Source organism: Microcebus murinus, chromosome 19 (genome assembly GCF_040939455.1).
Source record: "Microcebus murinus isolate Inina chromosome 19, M.murinus_Inina_mat1.0, whole genome shotgun sequence".
In the NCBI taxonomy this organism is placed as follows: domain Eukaryota; kingdom Metazoa; phylum Chordata; class Mammalia; order Primates; family Cheirogaleidae; genus Microcebus; species Microcebus murinus.
Window position 1 is genome coordinate 43,969,674 of NC_134122.1, and position 22,641 is coordinate 43,992,314.

Sequence of the window (22,641 nt, forward strand, 5' to 3'; positions counted from 1 at the left end):
TTATTGGAAACAAACAGGATGGAATGTCAGGTTGTGGCCAGTGGGAGTTGTCACTGCTCCATGCACACGCGGACACCCAGCTCACCCTCGGCTGCTGCTGGTCTGCGCCCCTCATCCTGGGGACGGCAGAGCGGGGTGTGGCCCAGGAGACGCGGCTGGCAGTTGGGACAAGGTAGGGAGCAACTTTCTGACCCTCCACAAACACGGCCCATGGTCTGGTGTCTTCTCACCACCCCGAAGGGCTGAGGAAACGGAAGTGTAAATAAATTCTGTCTCATCTACTGCCATAACCCATATTCTTCCCAGATCAAGATGCTGGTATTATTTTTGTCTCACATCTGAACAGTCACTGGAACAAAATTCCTTCTGACCTTTGGTTTGTTCCCCCCCCCCCCGCCCCATGGCTCCCCCAGAGGGGGGCTGCTGACGATTCTCGGACTCATTGTCGAGTCCCAGGGGGCTGGAGCTCAGGATCAAAGGTAAGACCTTCTGACTCATGTCATAGGCCCCAGCGTGAAGCTACTCTGTGATCACCCTGGAATTCAACATGTCACAGCTGCCAGGAGAATGGCTGAGGCCGAGTGGTAGCTGAGAACAAGGGAGGCAGCACGGGGACATCCTTAGGGACAGTCTGAGGTTCGGAAGCAGGGCCGAGCTCCCGCGGGCGGGAGCAGAGCAGAAGGACACTGCTCCTAGGGCCGGGCGGCCTGGGGTGCTGCAGCTGCTGCACTCCTTCCCCCAGAGCGGTGTCTGATAATGGGGGTTTGTGGCCGGCCATCCCCTCCACTCAGTCCTGCCGGTCAGAAGGCAGGAGAGCATGTCACCTCTGTCATCAAGTGGGAAGTCCCAGTAGTATTCCTCCCTGGTTTTCCAAAAGACGGAAATTCAGGCGCGGAGGCTCGAATCCTGTAATCCTAGCACTCTGGGAGGCCGAGGCAGGCGGATTGCCCAAGATCAGGAGTTCGAAACCAGCCTGAGCAAGAGTGAGACCCCGTCTCTACTAAAAATAGAAAGAAATTAATTGGCCAACTAAAAATATATAGAAAAAACTAGCCAGGCATGGTGGTGCATGCCTGTCATCCCAGCTACTCGGAAGGCTGAGGCAGGAGGATCGCTTGAGCCCAGGAGTCTAAGGTTGCTGACGCCACGGCGCTCTAGCCCGGGCATCAGAGTGAGACTTTGTCTCAAAAAAAAAAAAAAAAAAAAGAGACAGAAATTCCGCAGCGTGGCGTGTGCATTTGCTGTTCACGGGGAGCCACCAGCTCAGCGCCGACGCCCATTCCCCATACAGAGAGCTGTCGATTGCAAAATATTCTCAGACATGCTCTTCAAACACCCTGCTAAGAATGGTCGTTCTCATTAATATAATGTTAATAATGATATCTAAAGAGGAATAAAAAGTTGAGCAAAGTGTCAAAAAAGAAACAAAAAGTAACAGTAGGATTCCTGATTGTTAGCCACAAAAATCAGCATTTTATTGAAGTATAACATACACACAGAAAAGTGCCCACATCAAAAGCGTATACAGCTCTAAGAATTTTCACCAAATGAACACACCCAGGTACCTGGCAGCCACATCAAGAGACAGAACATTCTAGAAGCTTCCCCTTATGTACCCTTCTGGTAACTAGCCCCTTAAGAGTAACTACTATTCCTACCTGCAATGGCACAGATTAGTTTTGCTGGGTTTTGTACTTCATATAAATGGAATCATAAGGTGTGCTCTTGCCGCGTCTCACTTGACACTGGGTTTGTGAGACACACACCACGACATGGGGTGTAGCTGCAGATCATCCATTCTCAGTGCTATGTAGATTCCACCACGGGGACTATACCACAATGTATTCACCCATGCAACATGGACACGTGGGCACGTTCCAGTTCCGGGTTATTACGAATAGCGCTTCTAGGAACATTCTAGGGCAGTTCTTTTGATGAATATATGTACACATCTCTGTTGGGTATACACCTAGGAGTGGAATTGTTAGGTCACATGGTATTTACATCCCACGCAGGCTATTTCATGGAAGAACAAGGAATTTACTGGACGGAGCTTGGCAGCTCAAAGAATGGACAGAAAACTAGAAGGGAGATGTAGGAAGATGGGTGAAGGCAGAGAGAGCTCTGTGGGGCCAAGGAGCGGAGGAGGAATGGTCTTCCCAGACCCTGCCATCCCTGGACGTGGTTACCAGTGGACACACCATCCCTGCAGCCTGCTGGCCCTACCTAGGTACCTCCCCTGCCAGGCAACTGCCACCCCCGGGCCACCACAGCTTCCAAGAAACGAGTCTCAGCATCTGTCATTTCTATGTCACTTGCTCTGGGCTCACAGCCCCAAGCAGGGGAGTCCAAGTGGTCCAGCCCAGGTCACTACCACTCGTGGCTGGTACAGGGCCAGAAGGGGGTGTGCCTGAGAGATGGGGACTACCTCCCTACCTCAGCTTCCACAGGGGGAGGCAGGTACTGCACCCCACTGAGTTTGTACCCCTATGTGTCCCCACTAGAGGAAGAGATGGCAGATGCTGGACAGCCAAGCTGAAAACACAACATGAGGACTGTCCACTGCAGGTACACTCTGTCCCACAAGCAGGCTTTATGTCCCTCACCTCCCACTGGTTGTTAGAAGGGGAGGGGGGCTCATTCACGTGTGTGTGTCTCCCGCGTTGAAGCCCGTGTGCGTGACCTGTGCTCAGGAATCCTTTTAGGAAGGGTGACCCACAAAAAAGGCCACCGGTTTGGAAGGGACATGTGTAGTAAAAGGACAGGAAAGTGCCTCACAGGGGAGGGTAAGGAAGAAAAGGGAAAAGAGAGAACAAAGGGGAAGCTGAACATGCAGGGACAGGAACAGTAAAGACAAAGAGAGAGTTGGGTGCGAGACTCAAAGCCCTTTTTTTTTCTTGACCTGATTTTGGCACTCTGTGTGCTGCCCCACCTCCTTGGCTTCTCTGATGTGCTTTTAGGGATTGTGCTTTGTTTCATCCGCTTAATGACGGTGATGCGGACCATGGAATAAAGAGATCCTGGCCATAAACCAAACGATAGAAGGATCTGAAGTGTTAGCATCACATACAGCAGACAATTCTGCTATAGTTTGAGCATCAGCTTCCTAACAACACCGGCTTTATCGGTGAGCTCTAACGAAACTAAGGCTGGGTTTCAACAAAAGAAGCAAGGAATGAAAATGTGCTAAAGCCATTGATGAGGGTGGCAAGTCATTCATTGATCTGAAATTATATTCGCCTCTTTGCAGGCAATTTCATATTATTCGTCCAACTGAACCGTAGAATCTTTGAACTCACGCATTCTTCCCTATATTATAGGGTGGCAGTTAGTACATTTATTTGTTTTAAATGATAATCAGAGCTTTCATCTAGGTAGCATCTCGCTTTTTCCTCCCAGACAGAGAGGCAGGAGGAGTAATTGCCATTATCCACAATTTGTAGGTTAGAACATTTCAGGCACACAATGGCCTGCCCTATATCATACAGCAAGGCTGTCAGAACCAGGGAGAGAGGCAATTTCCAGATAAATGGCATAGAACAAACTTAGACAAAGAGCTCTCTGCTCCCATGGTTTGTCCTTTTCTTACACTGGGGGTGGCATGAGTTTGGTTTAGGCATGGCCTGCAGGGTGATCTCGGACAATCCAAGAACTAATTCATGGATGTCTAGCCTCCCCCTGGGGCCTCACATATCATCTTCCAGAAACTGCCAGAAGCCGGCTCTATAGGCCTCCTCCTGGCGAAGGTGGGAAGAGAAGTGTGCCACGAGTGGACCTTGGGTCAGTACAAAAAGATGTTTGCATCACAGTGTACAGTTAAGATTGTTTGTGGGTCTCGCTACCTGCAAACAGGTAGCATAGCTCAAGGGTTCAGGGAAGACTCGAGGGTCAGACTGCCTGCACTCAAGTCCCAGTGTCCCTGCTTACTATCCGTGACCTTGGGCAAACTACATAATCTCTCTGCGCCTCAGTCTCCCCTTGCTCAAAAACAGACATGCACCAATGGTATTTATCGTTGGAGGACTGAATACCTCGACACACATCGGTGCTCAGATTGGTGGTGGCACACAGCAAGCTGCTGCCACTACAACTCACTCCTGCAGGGAAGGGGCTGCCCTGGTAAAACCCCGGAGGGACCAGCGCTGTGCCCAGAACAGGCCCTTATGAATGCCGCCCACGTTAGGACTACTGAGCAAGAGCCAGAAGAGGAGGGAGCAGGAGGAAGTGGCATTTGGAAAGGGGAGATGGCACCCACAGGTCTGGCTGTAACACATACACATCAGTGCACGTTCATGGCCAAGTTCATGGCCAAGTTCTTGGCCAAGTTCATGGCCAAGTTTACTACAGTGTCTGCCCAACACCTGGGTTTCTAGAAGGACCACTTCAAAGGGGTCAACAGGGACCTGGGTCACACGGCCCCGGGAAGACACGTGTTCTGAAAACCATTCCAATCCTGTGGGTTGTTCTCTTTTTAATAGGATGAGGGAAATGCAGGAAAGAGAAAACTTCCACAGCTGTTTCCTCCAGGAAGGGCGATGGAAACTTTACCTGCAAATTTCAGTTCGTCAACATGCTCTAGTTTGATACTGAATTACATGGGGGATATTTGGGTACAGTTTTTCTTTGCACTACGTTATCCCCTGAAATGTATTAACGTGATACATTTAAGCTTGGGAACTGATGCTTAAAAATTTTAAACCCTTACATCCATACTTATTTTTACATGGCATATTTGTTATTTGGCTATAAAAATGTCTATTTTCTTTGCCAATAATGAAAATGACATGAAAAGGAAAAGGAAAAAAATGAAATCGAATGCCACGAAGAAAACAAATGAGGAAACAGGACAAGCCCCGGCCACCACGGGTTGTGCAGGGATGGGTGTGGGTAGCGCTCCCTGGGGCTTAGAGCATGCATGGTCTCTACGGGGGACTCTTACGGATGGAAAAGGAGACATTTTCACCACAAACAGAGTTAGAGAATGGTACAAAAGAACTTCTTCTCTCGAAAGGGGTTTTCTGACGCAGGCACTGGAATGATGAGAGGGTCTTCCCGCACGTGGGCTTCACAGTACGCCAGGAGGTCCGCGGCTGCCTGGGAGACCTGCGGGGACACAGAGCACAGGCACCTGGTTAAAGGCCACATCACAGTGTGGTCAGCGGAGAGATGCCCATGAAAAGAGGGGACAACCCCAAGGACAGGCTATATTGTGTGCACGGCCAATGACAAGGCCACGTGTAGGCCGGAGAGATGGAGTTTGGGCAAACCCAAGAGACAGGTTTGAAGCATGCCTCCAAGGCAGCGTGGCCGCCCTAGGCTGGCAGGGCAGCATCTGGAGAGGACTCAGGTCCAGCAGGAAGGACCAGATGACCTCGTGGGACTCTCCACTGGGTGAGAAGAGGCTCCAGGCCAGTGGCCTCACAGTGACTCTTCTAAATCATTTCTGGAAGAATAAAGCAGAATGCAGCCCCTGGCCAAGCCAATGTGATCATATTTATTAGTAATATCAGTTGTTTTCCTGCAATCCACTCTCACAGTCGAGAGAGAGAGAGATGCTTCATCCTTCTTGGCAGAACATATATTTAGCCATGTTTTATATGCACACATGTTTTCACTTGGGGTGGCCACTGTCCTGCAGACCAGAAAGTTCTTCCCCCCTCCACTTCCTTCCAGGCTTATCTTAAGCCTGCTGGTGCATGGCAGTCGTGCGTGGAGCGGTCTGCAAGCTCAAGTCCAGAGGAAGAGCTGGGTGGGAGAGGGCGGGGTGCCGAGAAGCATTCGCTGAGAAGGAGATGAAGTTACCAGCTCATTTCACTCGTGGTCTGTGTCATGCGCTTGGCAAATGAGTGGCCTGTGCATTAACTCATCCTGCCAATTAGGCTGTTCCGCCTGCAAGTGCTTATTAGCGGCTTACAGGCAGGAGTAAGTACATAGCAGTCAAACGAAATCCTTTTAGTACATTCAATGTCTAAATCTTCTCCAGAATGATAAAAACACTCCACAAATGAATGGGCAGTATACGTAACTTTTACACTTGTACCCCCATAATACGCTAAAATGATTAAAAAAAATAATAATAAATATTTCTGCATTAAAAAAAAGTTTCAAACCCTCCAACCATACAAGCCACCCACGTTCCCTTTTGGGTTTTAAAAATGGGCTCGTCTTTCAACATTTGACAGAGGTGGTTCTTCTGATTTCCAGCCCCGACCCAAGTGCTTTAGCGATGGCTAGAAATAATTCCAGCAGAGATATAGAATGCGTTTTTTTTTCCCCCTCAAATAAAGTCAACTTGAAGTTGAGTGATGAGTCCATCTAGATCCTGACAAAGCCTACACTTGTTGGAAGTGTGGAATGCAGAAAGAGATAATCAGTGGACATCGGGCTTCTAGTTTAGCCTCCATCCCTAAGCTTGAGGTTCCCTTTCCTCATCTGTAAAATTCAGGACAGTTAGATTTTTCCAAGATTCATTTTACTTTACATGGTCTATGAGTCTACATCTATAGCACCACGTTCAGTATTTTAGATTCTAACTAAACGTACGTTGAGTTGACTGGGAGTGTTTGAAGTGTGCGGTGGTCTACAGGACAGCCATGTAGTTAGTTCCCAGGTTGGTGGAGGCCCAGGGGAAAACCAAGCCTGCAAGGGACCTGTGAAGCCACCACAAGGGGCCAGAGCACAAGAGCAGGAAGCGGACTCCTAGGCCCACAGAGCTGTGAGGACACACGGAGAACTGGAATCACACAGTGAGCGCTGTAGCGCGTGGGTGCTGGGTTGGAGGACTGAGCCCTGCATACGGCGTGCTTACTGCCACCTTCTGAACTGCCTTAGTTATGACCTTCTTTGTCTCCTCTCCTGGCTTCTCACCACGTCCAGTGGTGCAGAGGCTGCTAGGTGTCCCTGTGGCCACCGTGTTAGGACAGCCTCTGACAGCACCTGGGAAGTGAAGTGGCCTTCGCTGCTGCTCAGGCCAGCGCACACAAAGGGCTGAAGTGTTGGAACCACCGCCTTCCTCCTCTAAGCGCCACCGTCCTCCTGGATCTGCCGGGTCCCGGGCCCTGACTTCAGTGAGCTCTTCCAGGAGCTTCATCTCAGGATGTCTTTGCCTGACTATCAGCTTTCTAGTTTTTACTTTCTCAGTTACTTCTTTTTTTTTTTTTCCTTTGGACATGCTCCAGTTTATTCTGAATTCTCTATAAACCTTATTACCTCATTCAGGAAATATTTACTGAGTATCTCCTTGTTAGCTAATTGAGAGGATGCAGGGGAAAGAACAAGACAAGACTTCTGCCCTCTAGAAGATCTAATCGAGAAGACTCGACAAGGATGAAGTTACCATAATAATCGGCACAAAAGAAATGTCACAAAAGAAATGTCACAAAAGAAATGTCACAAAAGAACAGTTGTGCACTACTGCGCATCTATGACAAGAGGCACGGAGACTGACGATATGTCCACTCCCTCCTGGTGGCACTCACCTTGGTACACCTGCCCCTTTCTCCAGAGGGCAGACCTTGGCCTTCTGGGCCCAGAAACACAACTTTCTGGCATCTTTTGTGGCAGAGAGATTAAGTAAGTTCAGGAGATGGCTGTACAAAACCATAACAAAAACAGTAGCTAACATTTATTGAGGGCTTATCATGTGCCAGGCACTGTACTAAATACATCAGATGTATGACTTCATTCAATTCTTCTGGTAAGTACTATTCTTATTTGTTTATTTATAATTGAATAAAATAAAAATTGAATATAGTTATGGTGTACAATGTGCTGTTTTCATAAATGTCTACATTGTGGAATGGCGAAATTGAGCTAATTAACACATCCATTACCTCACATACTTATTTTTTTGTGGTGAAAACATGTAAAATCTACTCTCTTAGCAATTTTCAAGTATTCATGATAAGTAATATTCTTAAGGCCACTTTACAGATGAGGAAACTGAGGCACAAAAGTAAGAAGGTCACACATCCACTAAGACAGGAAGCCAGAATTTGAATCTAAGTAGTCCATACTATACAAAATCTATACTCTATACAGAATCTATATTCTATATAGACTCTGTGTAGAATCTATACTCCACAGAGAATCTACACTTTATAGAGAATCTATACAGACTCTATATTCTATACAAAATCCATATAGACTCTTCACTCTATACACAATCTATATTTTATATATAGACTCTGTGTAGAATCTATACTGCATAGAGAATCTATATAGAATCTTCGCTCTATAGAGAATCTATACAGAGTCTATATTCTATATAGAATCTATACAGAATCTATACAGAATCTGTACCCCATATAGAATCTATACAGAATCTACACTCTATACAGAATCCATACCCCATACAGAGTCTACACCCAGCCACTATGCTACAGCAGCTGTCTTATTAACTGGTATGAGCACTGTGATTCTCAAATGGACTGGAATGTTCTCATCTGCCTGTTCAGCACACAAGAGGACTTGTAGACCAACTTGTAGACCCTTGTAGACCAACTACCTAGGAACTCACATGACCAGAAGAAGCATCTTGCACCTGAAGTTTCTTAGGTCATTTCATTTAATCTAGGGACAGTAAGTGTCCTCAGGGTGTACTCACTGCCTCTTCTCCAGACCTGAGAAGCGCTGGGATAGGCACTGCCCCTGTGGCTGTCAAGACTCTCCTGCCTCTCAGCTGTGGCCCATTAATCCGCTTCTACCCACGCATACACTCCAACCAGTCAGCAGCTAGCGTGCTGAATTATCGCGACAGCTGCCTCCCCTTGATCAGTTGACTTGTGCAGGTGGTTGTCAACATCCCTCGTGGGTGGATTGGACTCATTTAATTCTCTGAAAGCACCCTCAAGGGGGCGCCTCCTGGGGCACCTGCTTTGTCAACCGGTACATTAGGACCATGACATCAGAAGAAGGGTCTGGAAAAAGGTTGGGGCTTTGAGGGACGGTCCGGTGGAGGAGAGATCGGGCTGGGCCCACGTCCCCTCTACTGCAGGGTATCTTCTTCCCGTACAGTCTAGTGCCACAGCAGCCCAGCAATTATGCTTTTCAAGTCCGGCTGTGCCAGCCCTAAGCAGGTCTAATCCAGGACACTGTACTTGATGCCACAATTTTTCTTTCAAGAAAATTTCCTGAAATTTTGTTCTTAGATTGCCTCCTTTTGTTGTTTTAAGGCCACAGTCGCGTTTGCTCAGTTGTAACTGTACTCCTCTGGCTTGCTGAGTCTGCCTGTGCACCTGCACCGTGGCAATGCATATGTGAGGAAGACAGGATTCGTGCTGAGCAATCACTGTCCAGTTTAAGACCAAATGTGTGGATCTGGGCTGGTTCCATGCAATATTAATGTCCTGGCTCACGCAGGATTACAGAAATGTGGCACTGTAAAGGATGGTTTATTTGTGCAGCTGTGTCTAACAGAGTGTAAATCATTTCGCAGCAAAACAATCAAGGGAATTTCCCTCCTTAATCAGCCCCCTCATTTCACATAGTGTCCAAGGTCCTGTATAACCTACGTAACAAAAGTATCTGAAGTTTATCCCAATGTGATCTGAAATGATAAATATAGGTAATGACTGCCTTAACGAGTCCTCCCATGAAAGGTGACACACTGACACATGGCTTAGTATCCAGGCTCTTTGGACTGAGTTGGAGGGGTTTTCCTAATCAGCCTGAGACTGATTTTTATGGTTGTAGGTTTCCTTCGACATGTATAAAATATGGGTTGCAGTTGGTGCCAGATCCCACAAAACATCTGCTGTCTTTGAAACATAAAATAGACAATTTGCTTTCAAAGAGAAAATTTTATTCTAGTAGAAAATTGAAAACTCTCTTACTGTTTATGCTTTTTCATCAAGCCTGAAGTCGGCTTTCCCTCCAGTCTGCTGTAATAAAATGCCCACAGCATCTCTCCGCCTGCCCTCCTTAGTATTGAACTGTTTGAGTTACAAAATAAGAGATGTTGAAAGAATGGGTAGCCTGGGAACAACTGTGGAATTTTACCATTACATTTCACAGTAAAAGAGGTGATTAAAACAGCCCAAGTTAGCACATGATCCTGTTAGTTGCACTATAATTACAAGCTTCAATGATGGGTGAAAATGTTGCAATTACTATAGTCACATTCCATGACAAGACAGATGACATAATTATTATGCTGGCTGTGACACCCACTGCATTTATCCTTTGCATCTAAAGTAGAGAGACCCACACTTATTTCTTAGCAATCCTTGTCTATTTAACAATACTCCTTGGAATCAATTAAAAACATCTTTGTTGGTTTTGTCTGTTCTTTTCTCTACCCCAAGAAAACAAAATAGGATTATAGTCAAGAGCACAGCCAGGTTGCAGCCAGGTGCAATGGTATCTTTTACAAGGTCAAATTTGGGGCATGCTCCAATAGAAATCATAATATGATAGGTAACCCTAACAGGAACCTGTCTGCATTATAGGCATATTCCTCATCTCTAAATTCTCAGCAAATACTGCAGGGTGAATCCTTGGGATTTTTTTTTTTTCTTCTAACATTGGGAAGTATTTGAAACCAAACACATCAGCTCCTAAGGGCAATCTCTAGATACTGCCATGTTATGGCTTTCAGTGGATCCCAGTAACCAATTTGTACTGTTCCAGATCAATATAGGAAATTCCCAATTGTGGATATATGGCCTGTGTGGGGAGAGGCTTCTGCCCAAGGGGTGGGTCCTAGGCCACAGATAACGTCGATTTAAGAGTGGAGAAGATTATACCCGAAGGTGGAATCCAGAGAGGGGAAGAGTGGGAGATCTGTGTGAATAAAAGTACAGTACAACAGAGAGTCCCTCTCTGAATTCTGAAGTCAAATGTTCATACTAGTGAATCAGACACTGTTTGCTAGCAACAGCACAAGGTTTTATTTTTTTTTAGATCAAAATTTGATTGAACTTTGGGAAGTAAATCTAAGATGCTTCAAAGAGTTTTAATGTCACCAAGTTAATCTAAGTAAGGGTTGTTCTTATATGGCCTTCAGCACAGGAACAGCAAAGCCCTCCCTTGGCTTGTTTAGAATATGATTGACCCAGACCCACCCTGGACCTTGACTTAACCAAACTCTTTCAACAGATATGTCCTGTCTTTCTCTCTGGCTCTCAGTTTTGATATTTCCCAATGTTCCACAAATAAAGCCATAATTTAGTCATTTTGCAAGTTTACCATCCTGGACGAGATGCTTTCATTCCTGCAAATGGGAATAACAACACCAGCTAGTTTGTAGCTGAATGATCTAATGGATGTCATTATATATTGCTAAGGTTGGAAAGTGTCCCCCCAAAAGCACAAATTGGAAAGTTGACACCAATGCAACAGTGTTAGCAGGTGAGGCCTGATGAAAGGTGACTAGATCTTGAGTCCTGTGCCCTCATAAATAGATTATTGCCATGATCATGGGAGTGGGCTCTTTATAAAAGGGTGAGTTCAGCCCCTTTTGCCTTTCTCTCGCCCCCTCCTTGTCCTTTTGCTTTGTGCCATGGGGTGACACGGCAAGAAGGCTCTCGCCAGATGCAGCCCTTCGATCTTGGATTTCCCAGCCTCTAGAACTGTGAGCTGATAAATTTCTGTTCATCATAAATTCCCCAGTCTGCGTATTATGTTATAGATGCACAAACCAACTAAGATGTACATAGAGGGGCTTATTATTTCATAACTCATTTGGCTGCTTTCTGGTAGGACAGGAAGGATATTTGAGAAATAGACGTGAGGAAGTTTCTCAGAAATTTTCAGGGCATTTGATGCTCACAACTCCCCTGACTAGAACACCCCCGTGAATAGAAGAGTTCCTTTTCTTTTTCAAATGCACCTTTCATCTTCTTGTTCTACTACTCATGTTCTATTCTTTGATTTAATACAAAGACTTTTCTCCTTTCATTTGATTTCAGTTCTAGACTTGCTCATTCTAATCACCTTTCCTTGATATTGTCAGGGTTTGTTTTTTTTTGGATTTTAGCCATACTAATAGGTGTGTAGTGGTATCTCATCATTTTAATTTGCAATTCTCCAGTGACATAAGATGTTGAATGTATTTTCATGTGCTTATTTATCATTTGTATATCATCTTTGGTGAGGTATCTTTTGCTCATTTTTTAATGCAGTTGTTTGTTTTCTCATTATTGTGTTTTAAGAGTTCTTTGTATATTTTGGACACGGGTCTTTTATCAGACATATGTTTTGCAAAGATTTTCTCCCAGTCTGTGGCTTGTCTTTTCATTTCCTTAACAGTTTTTTTTGCTAAAGTTTTTAATTTATATGAAGTCTAGTCTGTCAATTTTTTTTTCTTTCCTTGATTGTACTTTTGCTGTTCTATCTAAGTAGTCATTGCCAAACCCAAGATCACCTAGATGTTCTCCTATGTTATCTTCTAGAAGTTCTATATTTAATAGTTTTGTGTTTTATGTCTGATTCATTTTGAGTTAATTTTTGTGAAATGTGAAAGGTCTGTGTCTAGATTCATTCTATGGCATGTGGATGTCCAGTTGTTCCAGTGGTAGTTGTTGAAGATTGTCTTTATTCCATCATATTGTTTTTGCTCCATTGTCAAAGATTAGTTGACTATATTTATGTGGGTCTATTTCTGGCTCTCTATTCTGTGCCACTGATCTACATGTCTAGTCTTTTATCAGCACCACACCATCCTAATTACTGTAGCTTTGTAGTAAGTCTTAGAGTTGGGTAATGTCAGTCTTCCAACTTTGTTCTTCTTCAATATTTTATTGGCTATTCTAGGTCTTTTGCTTTTTCATATAAATATTAAAATTATTTGGTTAATATCCATAAGAAAACTTGCTGGGATTTTGATTAGGATTACTTTGAATCTATAGATCAAGTTGGGAAGAACTGACATCTTAACAATATTGAGTCTTCCTATCCATGAACATGGAATATCTCTCTATTTATTTATATTTTGATTTCTTTCATCAGAGTTTTGTGGTTTTCCTCATATATTGTACATAGCTGGAATATTTTTGCCCATCCTTTTTTTTCTGCTTCTGCCAAGTTTATTTACCATTTCGTTACCAGCTTAACTGATCACTACCAAGTTTACTAACTTTCTTTTCCCTTTCTAGAATGCCACTGGTTCTCCTCATTAATTTGAAATTGTACTAGGTTTCATTTGCATGATAATGTTCCCATGTAATAAACAGAGCAGCTCGAGATCTTTAGGAATGAGGAAATCACCTCTTACTGTGTTTTTTTGTTTGGTTGGTTTTTTTAATTTATTTTTTATTTCGGCATATTATGGGGGTACAGATTTTAAGGTTTCAATAAATGCCCTTTCTCCCCCTCCTCCCACAAGTCTGAGTCTCCAGCATGACCATCCCCCAGATGGTGCACATCTCACTCATTATGTATGTATATACCCCCCCTCCCCCCTGCCCAATACCCTATTACTTTAGTACCTATGTGTCCACTTAGGTGCTGCTCAGTTAATACCAGTTTGCTGGTGAGTATATGTGGTGCTTGTTTTTCCATTCTTGGGATACTTCACTTAGTAGTATGGGTTCCAGCTCTAACCAGGAAAATATAAGATGTGCTATATCACCGTTGTTTCTTAGAGCTGAATAGTACTCCATGGTATACATATACCACATTTTATTAATCCATTCTTGGATTGATGGGCACTTGGGGTGTTTCCACAGCCTTGCAATTATGAATTGTGCTGCTATAAACATTTGAGTGCAGGTGTCTTTTTTGTAGAGTGTCATTGTCTACCCATCTTTTGGGTAGATGCCCGTTGCCCATCCTTTTACTTTCAGCCTGAGTCACTTTATTTTAGGTGTATGTCTAATGCAAAATATATTCTTTTAAAAAATTAAATAAGAATCTACACTTACTGTTAAGACAGATAAATTTGGTATTGCTTCTGTTGTTTTGATGGACATGAACTCCTCTAGCACAGTAGATCCAATGGCACCAAAACTTGTTGGCCCCAAAGGCTCTACAGTGCTTGAAGCTGGATTTGGAGAAAATTTTGAGTTGAAAGATTAAAAAAATTTTTTTAAATGGTAGAACTATATGTTTATACAAATATATGTACATGTATATACAAATGTGTGTCTTTCTATAAAATACACATAACATAAAATTTATCATCTTAACCATTTTTAAGCATACACTACTTTACTATTAAGTATATTCACATTCTTTTGCAACCATCACCGTCATTCCTCTCCACAACTTTTTCATCTTGCAAAGTGGAAACTCTATACCCATTAAACAACTCCCCCTTCTCCCTCCTCCCAGCCCCTGGTGACCAGCATTCTACTTTCTGTTTCTATGAATTTGACTACGTTAGGTACCTCATATAGGTAGAATACAGTATTTTGTCTTTTTTGGCTGGCTTATGTTTCTTTGCATCATGTCGAGCTTCACTCATGTTGTAACATATCAGGATTTCCTTCCTTTTAAAGGCTGAATAATATTCTATTTTAGGTGTATACCATGTTTTCTTTATCCATTCATCTATCTATGGACATTCAGGTAGCTTCCATGCCTTGGCTATTGCAAATAAGCTGCTAGCAACGTGTATGTACAAGTCTCTCTTCAAAACCCTACTCTCAATTCCTTTGGGTATATTCATGGGCGATGCAGAGGCTGTCTCACCTGACTCTGCATCTATGATATTGATTTGGGACCTGCATCAAAATAGGTGATAGCTGGTCAAAGTAGATCAAATCCATCCTTCACTTTGACCAATGCCTCCTATGATCCAGATAGCAGGTGGACCCAGCAGTGAACAGGAAGACCCTCAGCCCTTGCCTGGGAAGAAATTTTGACTGAATGAGAGTTTCCCTAGAAGCTTTCTTATGGTCTTAATGTATATTATCATGTATAAATTAACATGATTATGCACATCTGTATCTTCTTTAGTGAAATTCAGTTTTTTTTTTTGAGACAGAGTCTCGCTTTGTTGCCCAGGCTAGAGTAAGTGCCATGGCATCAGACTAGCTCACAGCAACCTCAAACTCCTGGGCTCAAGCAATCCTTCTGCCTCAGCCTCCCGAGTAGCTGGGACTACAGGCATGCACCACCATGCCCATCTAATTTGTTCTATATATATTTTCTATTTTCTATTATATTCTAATTATTTTCTAATATTTATTTCTAATAAATATTTTCTAATATTTTCTATATATATTAGTTGGCCAATTAATTTCTTTCTATTTATAGTAGAGACAGGGTCTCGCTCTTGCTCAGGCTGGTTTCGAACTCCTGACCTCGAGCAATCCGCCTGCCTCGGCCTCCCAGAGAGCTAGGATTACAGGCGTGAGCCACTGCGCCTGGCCAGTGAAATTCAGTTGAATTAAATGAAATAATTTTGCTAAAGAAAAGCAGCACATATTTGCATTATATTTACATTTCTGCATAATTGAGAATATATTTATGTCACTGTGGACATAAATGGCCACTTTGCTGGGTAGAGAATTCATTGCTGAGAGTGTTTCTCTTTAGGCTGGCATCTTATGAACTGTTAAGAAATGTTGTCCAGACACTATCTCCTTTGCAGGTGGGGCACTGTGGTTTAGTGACAATACCCGAGGTTCTAGATTTGTATCCTTACTTTATCATATGAAAACTCTGGGCTTCAGTTTTCTTGGCTGTGAAATGGGGTACTAGTAGCACCAATATTTCAGGGCTGGTTTGAAAATTCAAGCACCTGACATATATTAACAATGTAATAAAAAGGATGATGATAGTTGACAATAATATGCAGTTTCAAATAACTAGAAGGAGGACATTGAATATTCTCAACACAAAGAAATGATAAATGTTTGAGGTGATGAATATGTTAATCACCCTGATCTGATCATTATGCATTATATATATTGAAATGTCATTATGTATCCATGAATATGTAAAATTACTATCAATTAAAAAAAAGAAAAAAGAATACAATAAAAGTGAGCTATACTTGTCTTAAGTAATTGCTTCTTCACATACTTAATGGGCTCTTTAAAACTATTTTTTTATTGAGGTAAAAAATACATATATAATTGACCATCTTTATCATTTTCAGGTATACAGTTGAGTAGTAATAAATACATTTATATTCTCTTTGTTCCTCTCTTTTTTTCCTCCCCCCTCCTCCCTCCCTTCCTGGCTAGGTAACCACCAATCTATTCTGTCTTCATTAGATCCACTTTTTAGCTCCCACATATCAGTGAGATCAGGCGATATTTGTCTTTCTGTGCCTGGCTTATTTCACTTAACACAATGGCCTCCAGTTCCATCCATGTTGCTGCAAATAGCAGAATTTCATTCTTTTTAATGGCTGAATAATATACCATTGTGTTTATATACCACATTTTCTTTATCCATTCATCTGTTGATGGGAACTTAGGTTGAGTCCATATTTTGGCTATTGTGAATAGTGCTGCAATAAACAGGGGGGTGCAGATATCTCTTTGATATATTGATTTCCTTTCTTTTGGATATACACCCAGCAGTGGGATTGCTGGATCATACGGAACCACAGTGTGCATGGGTTTGAGGTCTTGCTATGGGCTAGGAGGTGTAAAGCCTTTGTCTACAACCCTTACCAAAAAAAAAAAAAAAAGTCTACATTTGTACTAGTGCTTTTGTACAAATGATGTTTTCAGGGAACAAACAGGACATCAAGATGATAGTGGACACTTCAGTTATATTTTTCCTCCATGAGCTCCCTAAACCTCTGAGTTTGCACTGTTACCTTTTCTTACCTTGGCAACCCAAACAACTGCTTAATGTAATTATTTTTCCCCCTTCTCTCCCTGCTGACAGGTCTCCCTGTTGTTCTCCTGAGTGGCAAAAAGCCATCCTTTCCTTCCTTCCTGCTTGGACACTCTTTCAAGCACAATAAACCACAAAGCCCGGTGGTGGGCTCTGCAGTTGGCTACACAGCACGCCAGCTGGGGGGCTGCCTTTTGGGTCTCATGCCGACACCCACCTTTGCCCAGACTGTCCTCACTGGGTTCCCACCTGGCAGCCAGCTCAGGGGCCTCACAGTTGCCATGGTTTCTCCTGTGGAGCAACCAGCTGTGTCCCTTCCAGCTCATGCTCCCCTCTCTGGTACCTTCACCTTCTCTGCATTCTCCCCATGCCATCAGCATGGGCCTGTCCTTTTTCCCTCCTTGGAAAATCCTTCTTTGCTTTCTCTAGATCTGACATTCCCAGCACAGTCTGTGTGAGTTCCACAAACTGCTCCTTTCCTCATTCCATGGGGCTTCCCTCTGTTACCTCCTGTCCAGGCTCCCCCTTTCCTTCCTCTTCTCTTGCAGTGATCTTGCACCCACCTGAGAAAGACCCCTGCCTCTTCCTGGTGACTCTCTTCCTCTTTCTCCCCCCAAGGCCTTGACAAGGTCTTCCTGGGGTGTCTTTGATGGCTCCTTTTCTTTCCACATTGTGTTCTTGTAGTCTGGTTAATTGATATCAACACACACCTTCTCTTGCCAAGCACTGCATCAAATAGATCTTTCCCCAAAGCCACACTGTGCCTTGAAGCAAGGGATGTCTAGGGCTTAAAACCATGTGTGAGCTTCCTACCCATTAGGATGACTATTACCAAAAAAGCAGACCTCACTACATCAACAGGGAAATGCAAATTAAGAACCACATGGAGACATCACCTCCCACCTGTTAGTGTTAGAGTAAGAGATCAGGAGACAGGGCTGAGACCAGGTGCAGGGGCTTAAAGATCAGGTGTGAAACAACTCTTAAACAGAAGCTAACTAGAAGGGCTGATACCACAGGCAAGAAGTTTTGCTTGTCAGCTGTCTGTGCCACCTTAGGGGAACTTTGGCTAATTACAATATCATTTATTTACATTGTGATGTCAAACTTTCTCTGCCCTTGAATCACCATGACAGTTCCCAAAACAACCATATAAAGTATGAAAATGGGAGGGAACCCCATTCTAGGAATTATTACCTAAATTCTTAGTAAATGCCAAATCCTGGACTTGAACATTCCTTCCCTCAATTAGTAAGACTACAAAAGACATAAAACCACTTCCTCTCAGTGCAGCTGCTCTTTCCGAGCCTGCCCACACTCATCCCTGAGTGTGTACTTTTGCTTTCAATAAAGCTCTCACTTGCTTGGTTTACGTGGTGCGTCCTGAACTTCTTTTCCACACAAATACGGAGAACTTGGAAAAACCTCCACTCAGAGGCTGGTAACATTAGGATGGCAATCATCAAAAAGACAAAAGAAACAAGTATTGCCAAGGATATGGAGAAAAGGGAACCCTGGTACACCGTTGGTGGGAATGTAAATTTCTACAGTCATTTTGGAAAACAATATGGAGGTTTCCCCAAAATCAAAAAACAGAACCATCATATAATCCAGCAATTCCGATTCTGGGTATATATCTAAAGGAAATAAAATCAGTATGTGAAAGAAATATCCATACTCCTATGTTGACTGCAGCACCAAGATATGGAATCAATGCAAGTGTCCATCAACAGATGAATAAATACAGAAAATGTGGTATATATATATATATGCACAATACTATTCAGTCTTTAAAAAGAAGAAAATTCTGTCATTTGAGAAAACATGGATGAACCCCAGTGGTGTTTGTGGGAGGTGAGGATCTCTTTTTGCAGAATTTATCTTCCTTGCCAAAGTAGAACTTCTGGGCAAAGAACTGTCCTATAGCCAAAGCCAGTTGATTCCACCTTCTCTCTTCCTAGCGTCTCCCATGTTTGTTCACCAAGTTCTGCTGATTTTTTGGTGTGTTTGCCTCTCTAATCCCACCTTTGCTCTCTGCTTCACACGACACCCAATTTCTGTCCCTCTTGCCTCTCCTGAACACTCAGAGCTTCAACTTTCTCACCTCTGGCAACTCAATCTATTGCTGCCAGAGTGGTTCACCTCGGACACCTGTCCCCTCATGGCTTCGGCTTCACGCCCAATAGTTTCTATGATCCTCACCTGTGTGCACAGCACTGTCCCCACCAGAGCTGCCCCAAACTGTCTTCCCAGCATGACCTGCAGCGCTTCCAGCAAGTCCAGCTGCCGGACACTGGCCACGACTCGCTCACAGTGGCGGAAATCCTGCTCTGGTACCAGTTCAGGAGCAACCACAGCTCCCAACTGCAAGAATTGTTCTCTGAGCAAGAGGGTGGAGACTGTCCCATCCATGGCCCTGTCCCAGGACCGTGCTAGCGCACAGGGGGTGTGCAGGGATGCTTCCACCACAGCCCACACCCTCCCAGCAGTTGTTCCTTCTGTCTTTGCACCGCTGGACCACTGCACTCATTCTTCAATATTTTTCTACACTACTGAGGCTCACCCTGTTTTAGAATTGTTTTCTGCATGCTAACCTTGAATCCTCCTCCAGCCTAGAGACTAAGGCCTGATATCTGATTTGTAGTTGGTATCAGTGTGTGCAAGAATATGCTCCAAATGTATTTCAGAGCCACCTGTTTTGCCAGACTTCCTGCTCACCTCTAAGTGGCACCTGGAGAATAGGAGGCTTCATCTTGCTTCAGCCTTCCCAGCATGAAGAGACCTGCACTTAGCAGCCAAATGAGCACAGTGGGAGCTGGCTGGCACCTTTCTTCACTTTCCCCCAGGGAATATTTGACAAACACAGGCACGGTTCAGTGCTTCTCCCCCGACAGGAACCCTGTCAAAATATCCGATGTTGTCTAGCCTCAAAGTCACTGTATCGGGCAGAAAAACAGTGATTGATCTCATTGTTAAACTCTCTTTCTTGCTTATTGGCATGACAACGGAGCTAAAAGAGAGCCAAGATGAATTATGAGTCTATTTTTGGCAACTCCTTACGGAATTCATGCACACTGTGTATTTTGCATCATTCGAATCCTCGGGCACACTCAGAACTCAGAAGCAAACATTCATTTGTAAATGTTACAGCTAAGGTTGGCTGGATGCTCTGGCGGGTGACGTATTAACTCTCACCAGGCTGCTTCGGAAACCGGAGGAAAATTTTGAGCTGAGTTCTGGGCAGAGGGGGAGGCACGCTTACCTTCACCCTGTCCATGCAGGCTTCCATCTTTAGCTGCTCCACAGCTTTCCGGGCTTGGGAGATGCTCGTGGTGCTGTTGTTGGACATGCCTTCTTTCATTCTGCTGCCCCTGGGAGCAACCAAAGTCAAAGGGTTAGAAGTGCTGCTTTTCCAAGGGTGAGGCAGGACCCTGCCCGACCTTTCCCCATCTCCCGCCTCCCACAGCTGCTCCCTGCAAGCCGGGGAGCGTCTGGGAGCATTCGGTAGAAAATTCTCGTGGGACAAGAGAAGGGCACACTTTACTAGAGTGAGGGGAGCAAGGGAGACATATGCTTTTCTCAGTCCTGGGAAGAGTGAGAACAGATGGTCCTGGAGTGAGTTCTGTACCACTACCGCTGCCACCACAAGGCACACCTGGATATTTGTAAGGTAATCAATCATTTTCACCCATGCTTGCTTGTTTGTTCCTCTAGCAGCCCATAAAGTTGACAGGACAGTTTTACATTTTGTTTTGTAAATGAAGAAAGTGCAAAAATCAGAGCAATCCAGCCAACAGCCAAAGGTTCCACAGCCAACACTTATGCATCCAGAGCCCGAACTCAAAGCTTTTGCAGGCGTCCTCAAACTACGGCCCGCGGGCCACATGCGCGTGTTTTTGCCTGTCTGTTTTTTTACTTCAAAATAAGATACATGCAGTGTGCATAGGAATTTGTTCATAGTTTTTTTTTTTTTAAACTATAGTCTGGCCCTCCAACAGTCTGAGGGACAGTGAACTGGCCCCCTGTTTAAAAAGTTTGAGGATCTCTGCTTTAAACCCTGGCTGAGCATCCTTCTCACTGTTTCCAAAAGCCTCTCCTAGCAATCTACAGCTCCGATGAATACAATTGCTTTATTACTTATTTTAAGTTGCTGTACTTCCAAAAAGTTTACCAACTTTAGGTTGGGAGTTTGGTTTTTCAACAATATAACACACACACACCCCTCATCCCAAGCTTAGATTTACTTTTCTAGAAAGAGAAAGAAACTCTCCCCTGACCCAAAACATAATGATGCCACTTGACTAAGAAAAGACCACTGTAATGCCACCTATGTCACAGAAAGCTTATGCTGTAGAGCACAGTTGCCCCATCGAACGAGAAACTGCTCTAATAACTAAAGTCTCAGAGCCAGGACTAGTCACTGTGAGCAGAAACACAAGCGACAGTGACTCTCAACAGTGCAGGGTGAGGTGTGAGGAAGTGTTGGCTGGGATCTTTTCTCGGTTTGTTTCTGTTTGTACTTCATTTCAGTTTTAGTTTCTCCCCACCTAATGATTGTTGTACTTTATTTTATTAATTTCTTGAGTATGTTTTTTATAAAAATCAGTTACATGTATATTTTTGCATTTCTGCTTCTTCCTTACACAAAAAGATAACATTATATGTGTGTGTGTGCGGCACTTTTGAACTTTGCTTTTGCACTTAACAATATATTCTGGAAATTAGTTCACTAATATGTAAAAAAGATCACTAATATGTAAAAAAGATCATACTCATTCTTTTTTACAGCTACATAGTACATTCGCAGCTATAGCTCCATTGTGTGGCTATAGCATGGTTTTTTCGATTAATAGATTTATAGACATTCATGTATTTTCATATTATTATGGGTGTTTCTTCAAGTTAAATTTCTTTTTATTTAATATATATATATATATATATTTTTTTTTTTTCAGACAGAGTCTCACTTTGTTGTGCAAGCTACAATGAGTGCCGTGGAGTCAGCCTAGCTCACAGCAACCTCAAACTCCTGAGCTCAAGCAATCCTCCTGCCTCAGCCTCACGAGTAGCTGGGACTACAGGCATGCACCACCATGCCCGGCTAATTTTTTCTATATATATTAGTTGGTCAATTAATTTCTTTCTGTTTATAGTAGAGACAGGGTCTCGCTCTTGCTCAGGCTGGTTTCGAACTCCTGACCTCGAGCAATCCGCCCACCTCGGCCTCCCAGAATGCTAGGATTACGGGCGTGAGCCACCATGCCTGGCCTTAATATTTTATTTCAGCATATTACGGGGGTACAAATGTTTAGGTTACATACATTGCTTTTGCACCATCCAAACCAGAGCTTCAAACATGTCCATCCTCCAGACAGTGCACACCGCACCGTTAGGTGTGTATATATCGGTCCTCCCTCCCCTCTCCCATCTGCCCTACACCTGATGAATGTTATTACTATATCTGCACTTACGTGTTGATCAGTTAAAACCAATTTGCTGGTGAGTACATGTGGTGCTTGTTTTTCCATTCTTGGGATACTTCACTTAGTAGAATGGGCTCCAGCTCTGTCCAGGGTAATACAAGAGGTGCTATATCACCATTGTTTTTTGTGGCTAAGTACTCCATGGTACACACATATAACATTTTTATTAATCCACTCACATATTGATGAGCACTTGGGTTGTTCCTACATTTTTGCAGTTGTGAATTGTGCTTCTATAAACATTCTAGTTCAGATGTCTTTTTTATAGAGTGTCTTTTGTTCTTTTGGGTATATGCCCAGTAATGGGATTGCTGGATCAAATGGTAGTTCTACTTGTATTTCTTTGAGGTATCTCCATATTATTTTCCACAGAGGTTGCACTAGTTTGCAGTCTCACCAGCAGAGTATGAGTATTCCTATC

At 43.7% G+C, this 22,641-nt stretch overlaps 1 protein-coding gene across 1 annotated transcript in view; it reads right to left on the reverse strand.

Annotated features, from left to right (window-relative positions):
- Positions 1-1,450: 1,450 nt before the first annotated feature.
- The window catches only part of GNG4 (G protein subunit gamma 4), a 58,561-nt gene continuing 37,370 nt past the window's right edge, over positions 1,451-22,641 (reverse strand). The window contains exons 3-4 of the mRNA XM_012738273.2: positions 20,000-20,108; positions 1,451-5,103 (exon numbers count right to left, since the gene is read on the reverse strand). Coding sequence (XP_012593727.1) covers positions 4,975-5,103; positions 20,000-20,098 — 228 coding nt within the window. The 5' untranslated portion in view covers positions 20,099-20,108 and the 3' untranslated portion in view covers positions 1,451-4,974. The remainder of the gene's footprint in view (positions 5,104-19,999; positions 20,109-22,641) is intronic.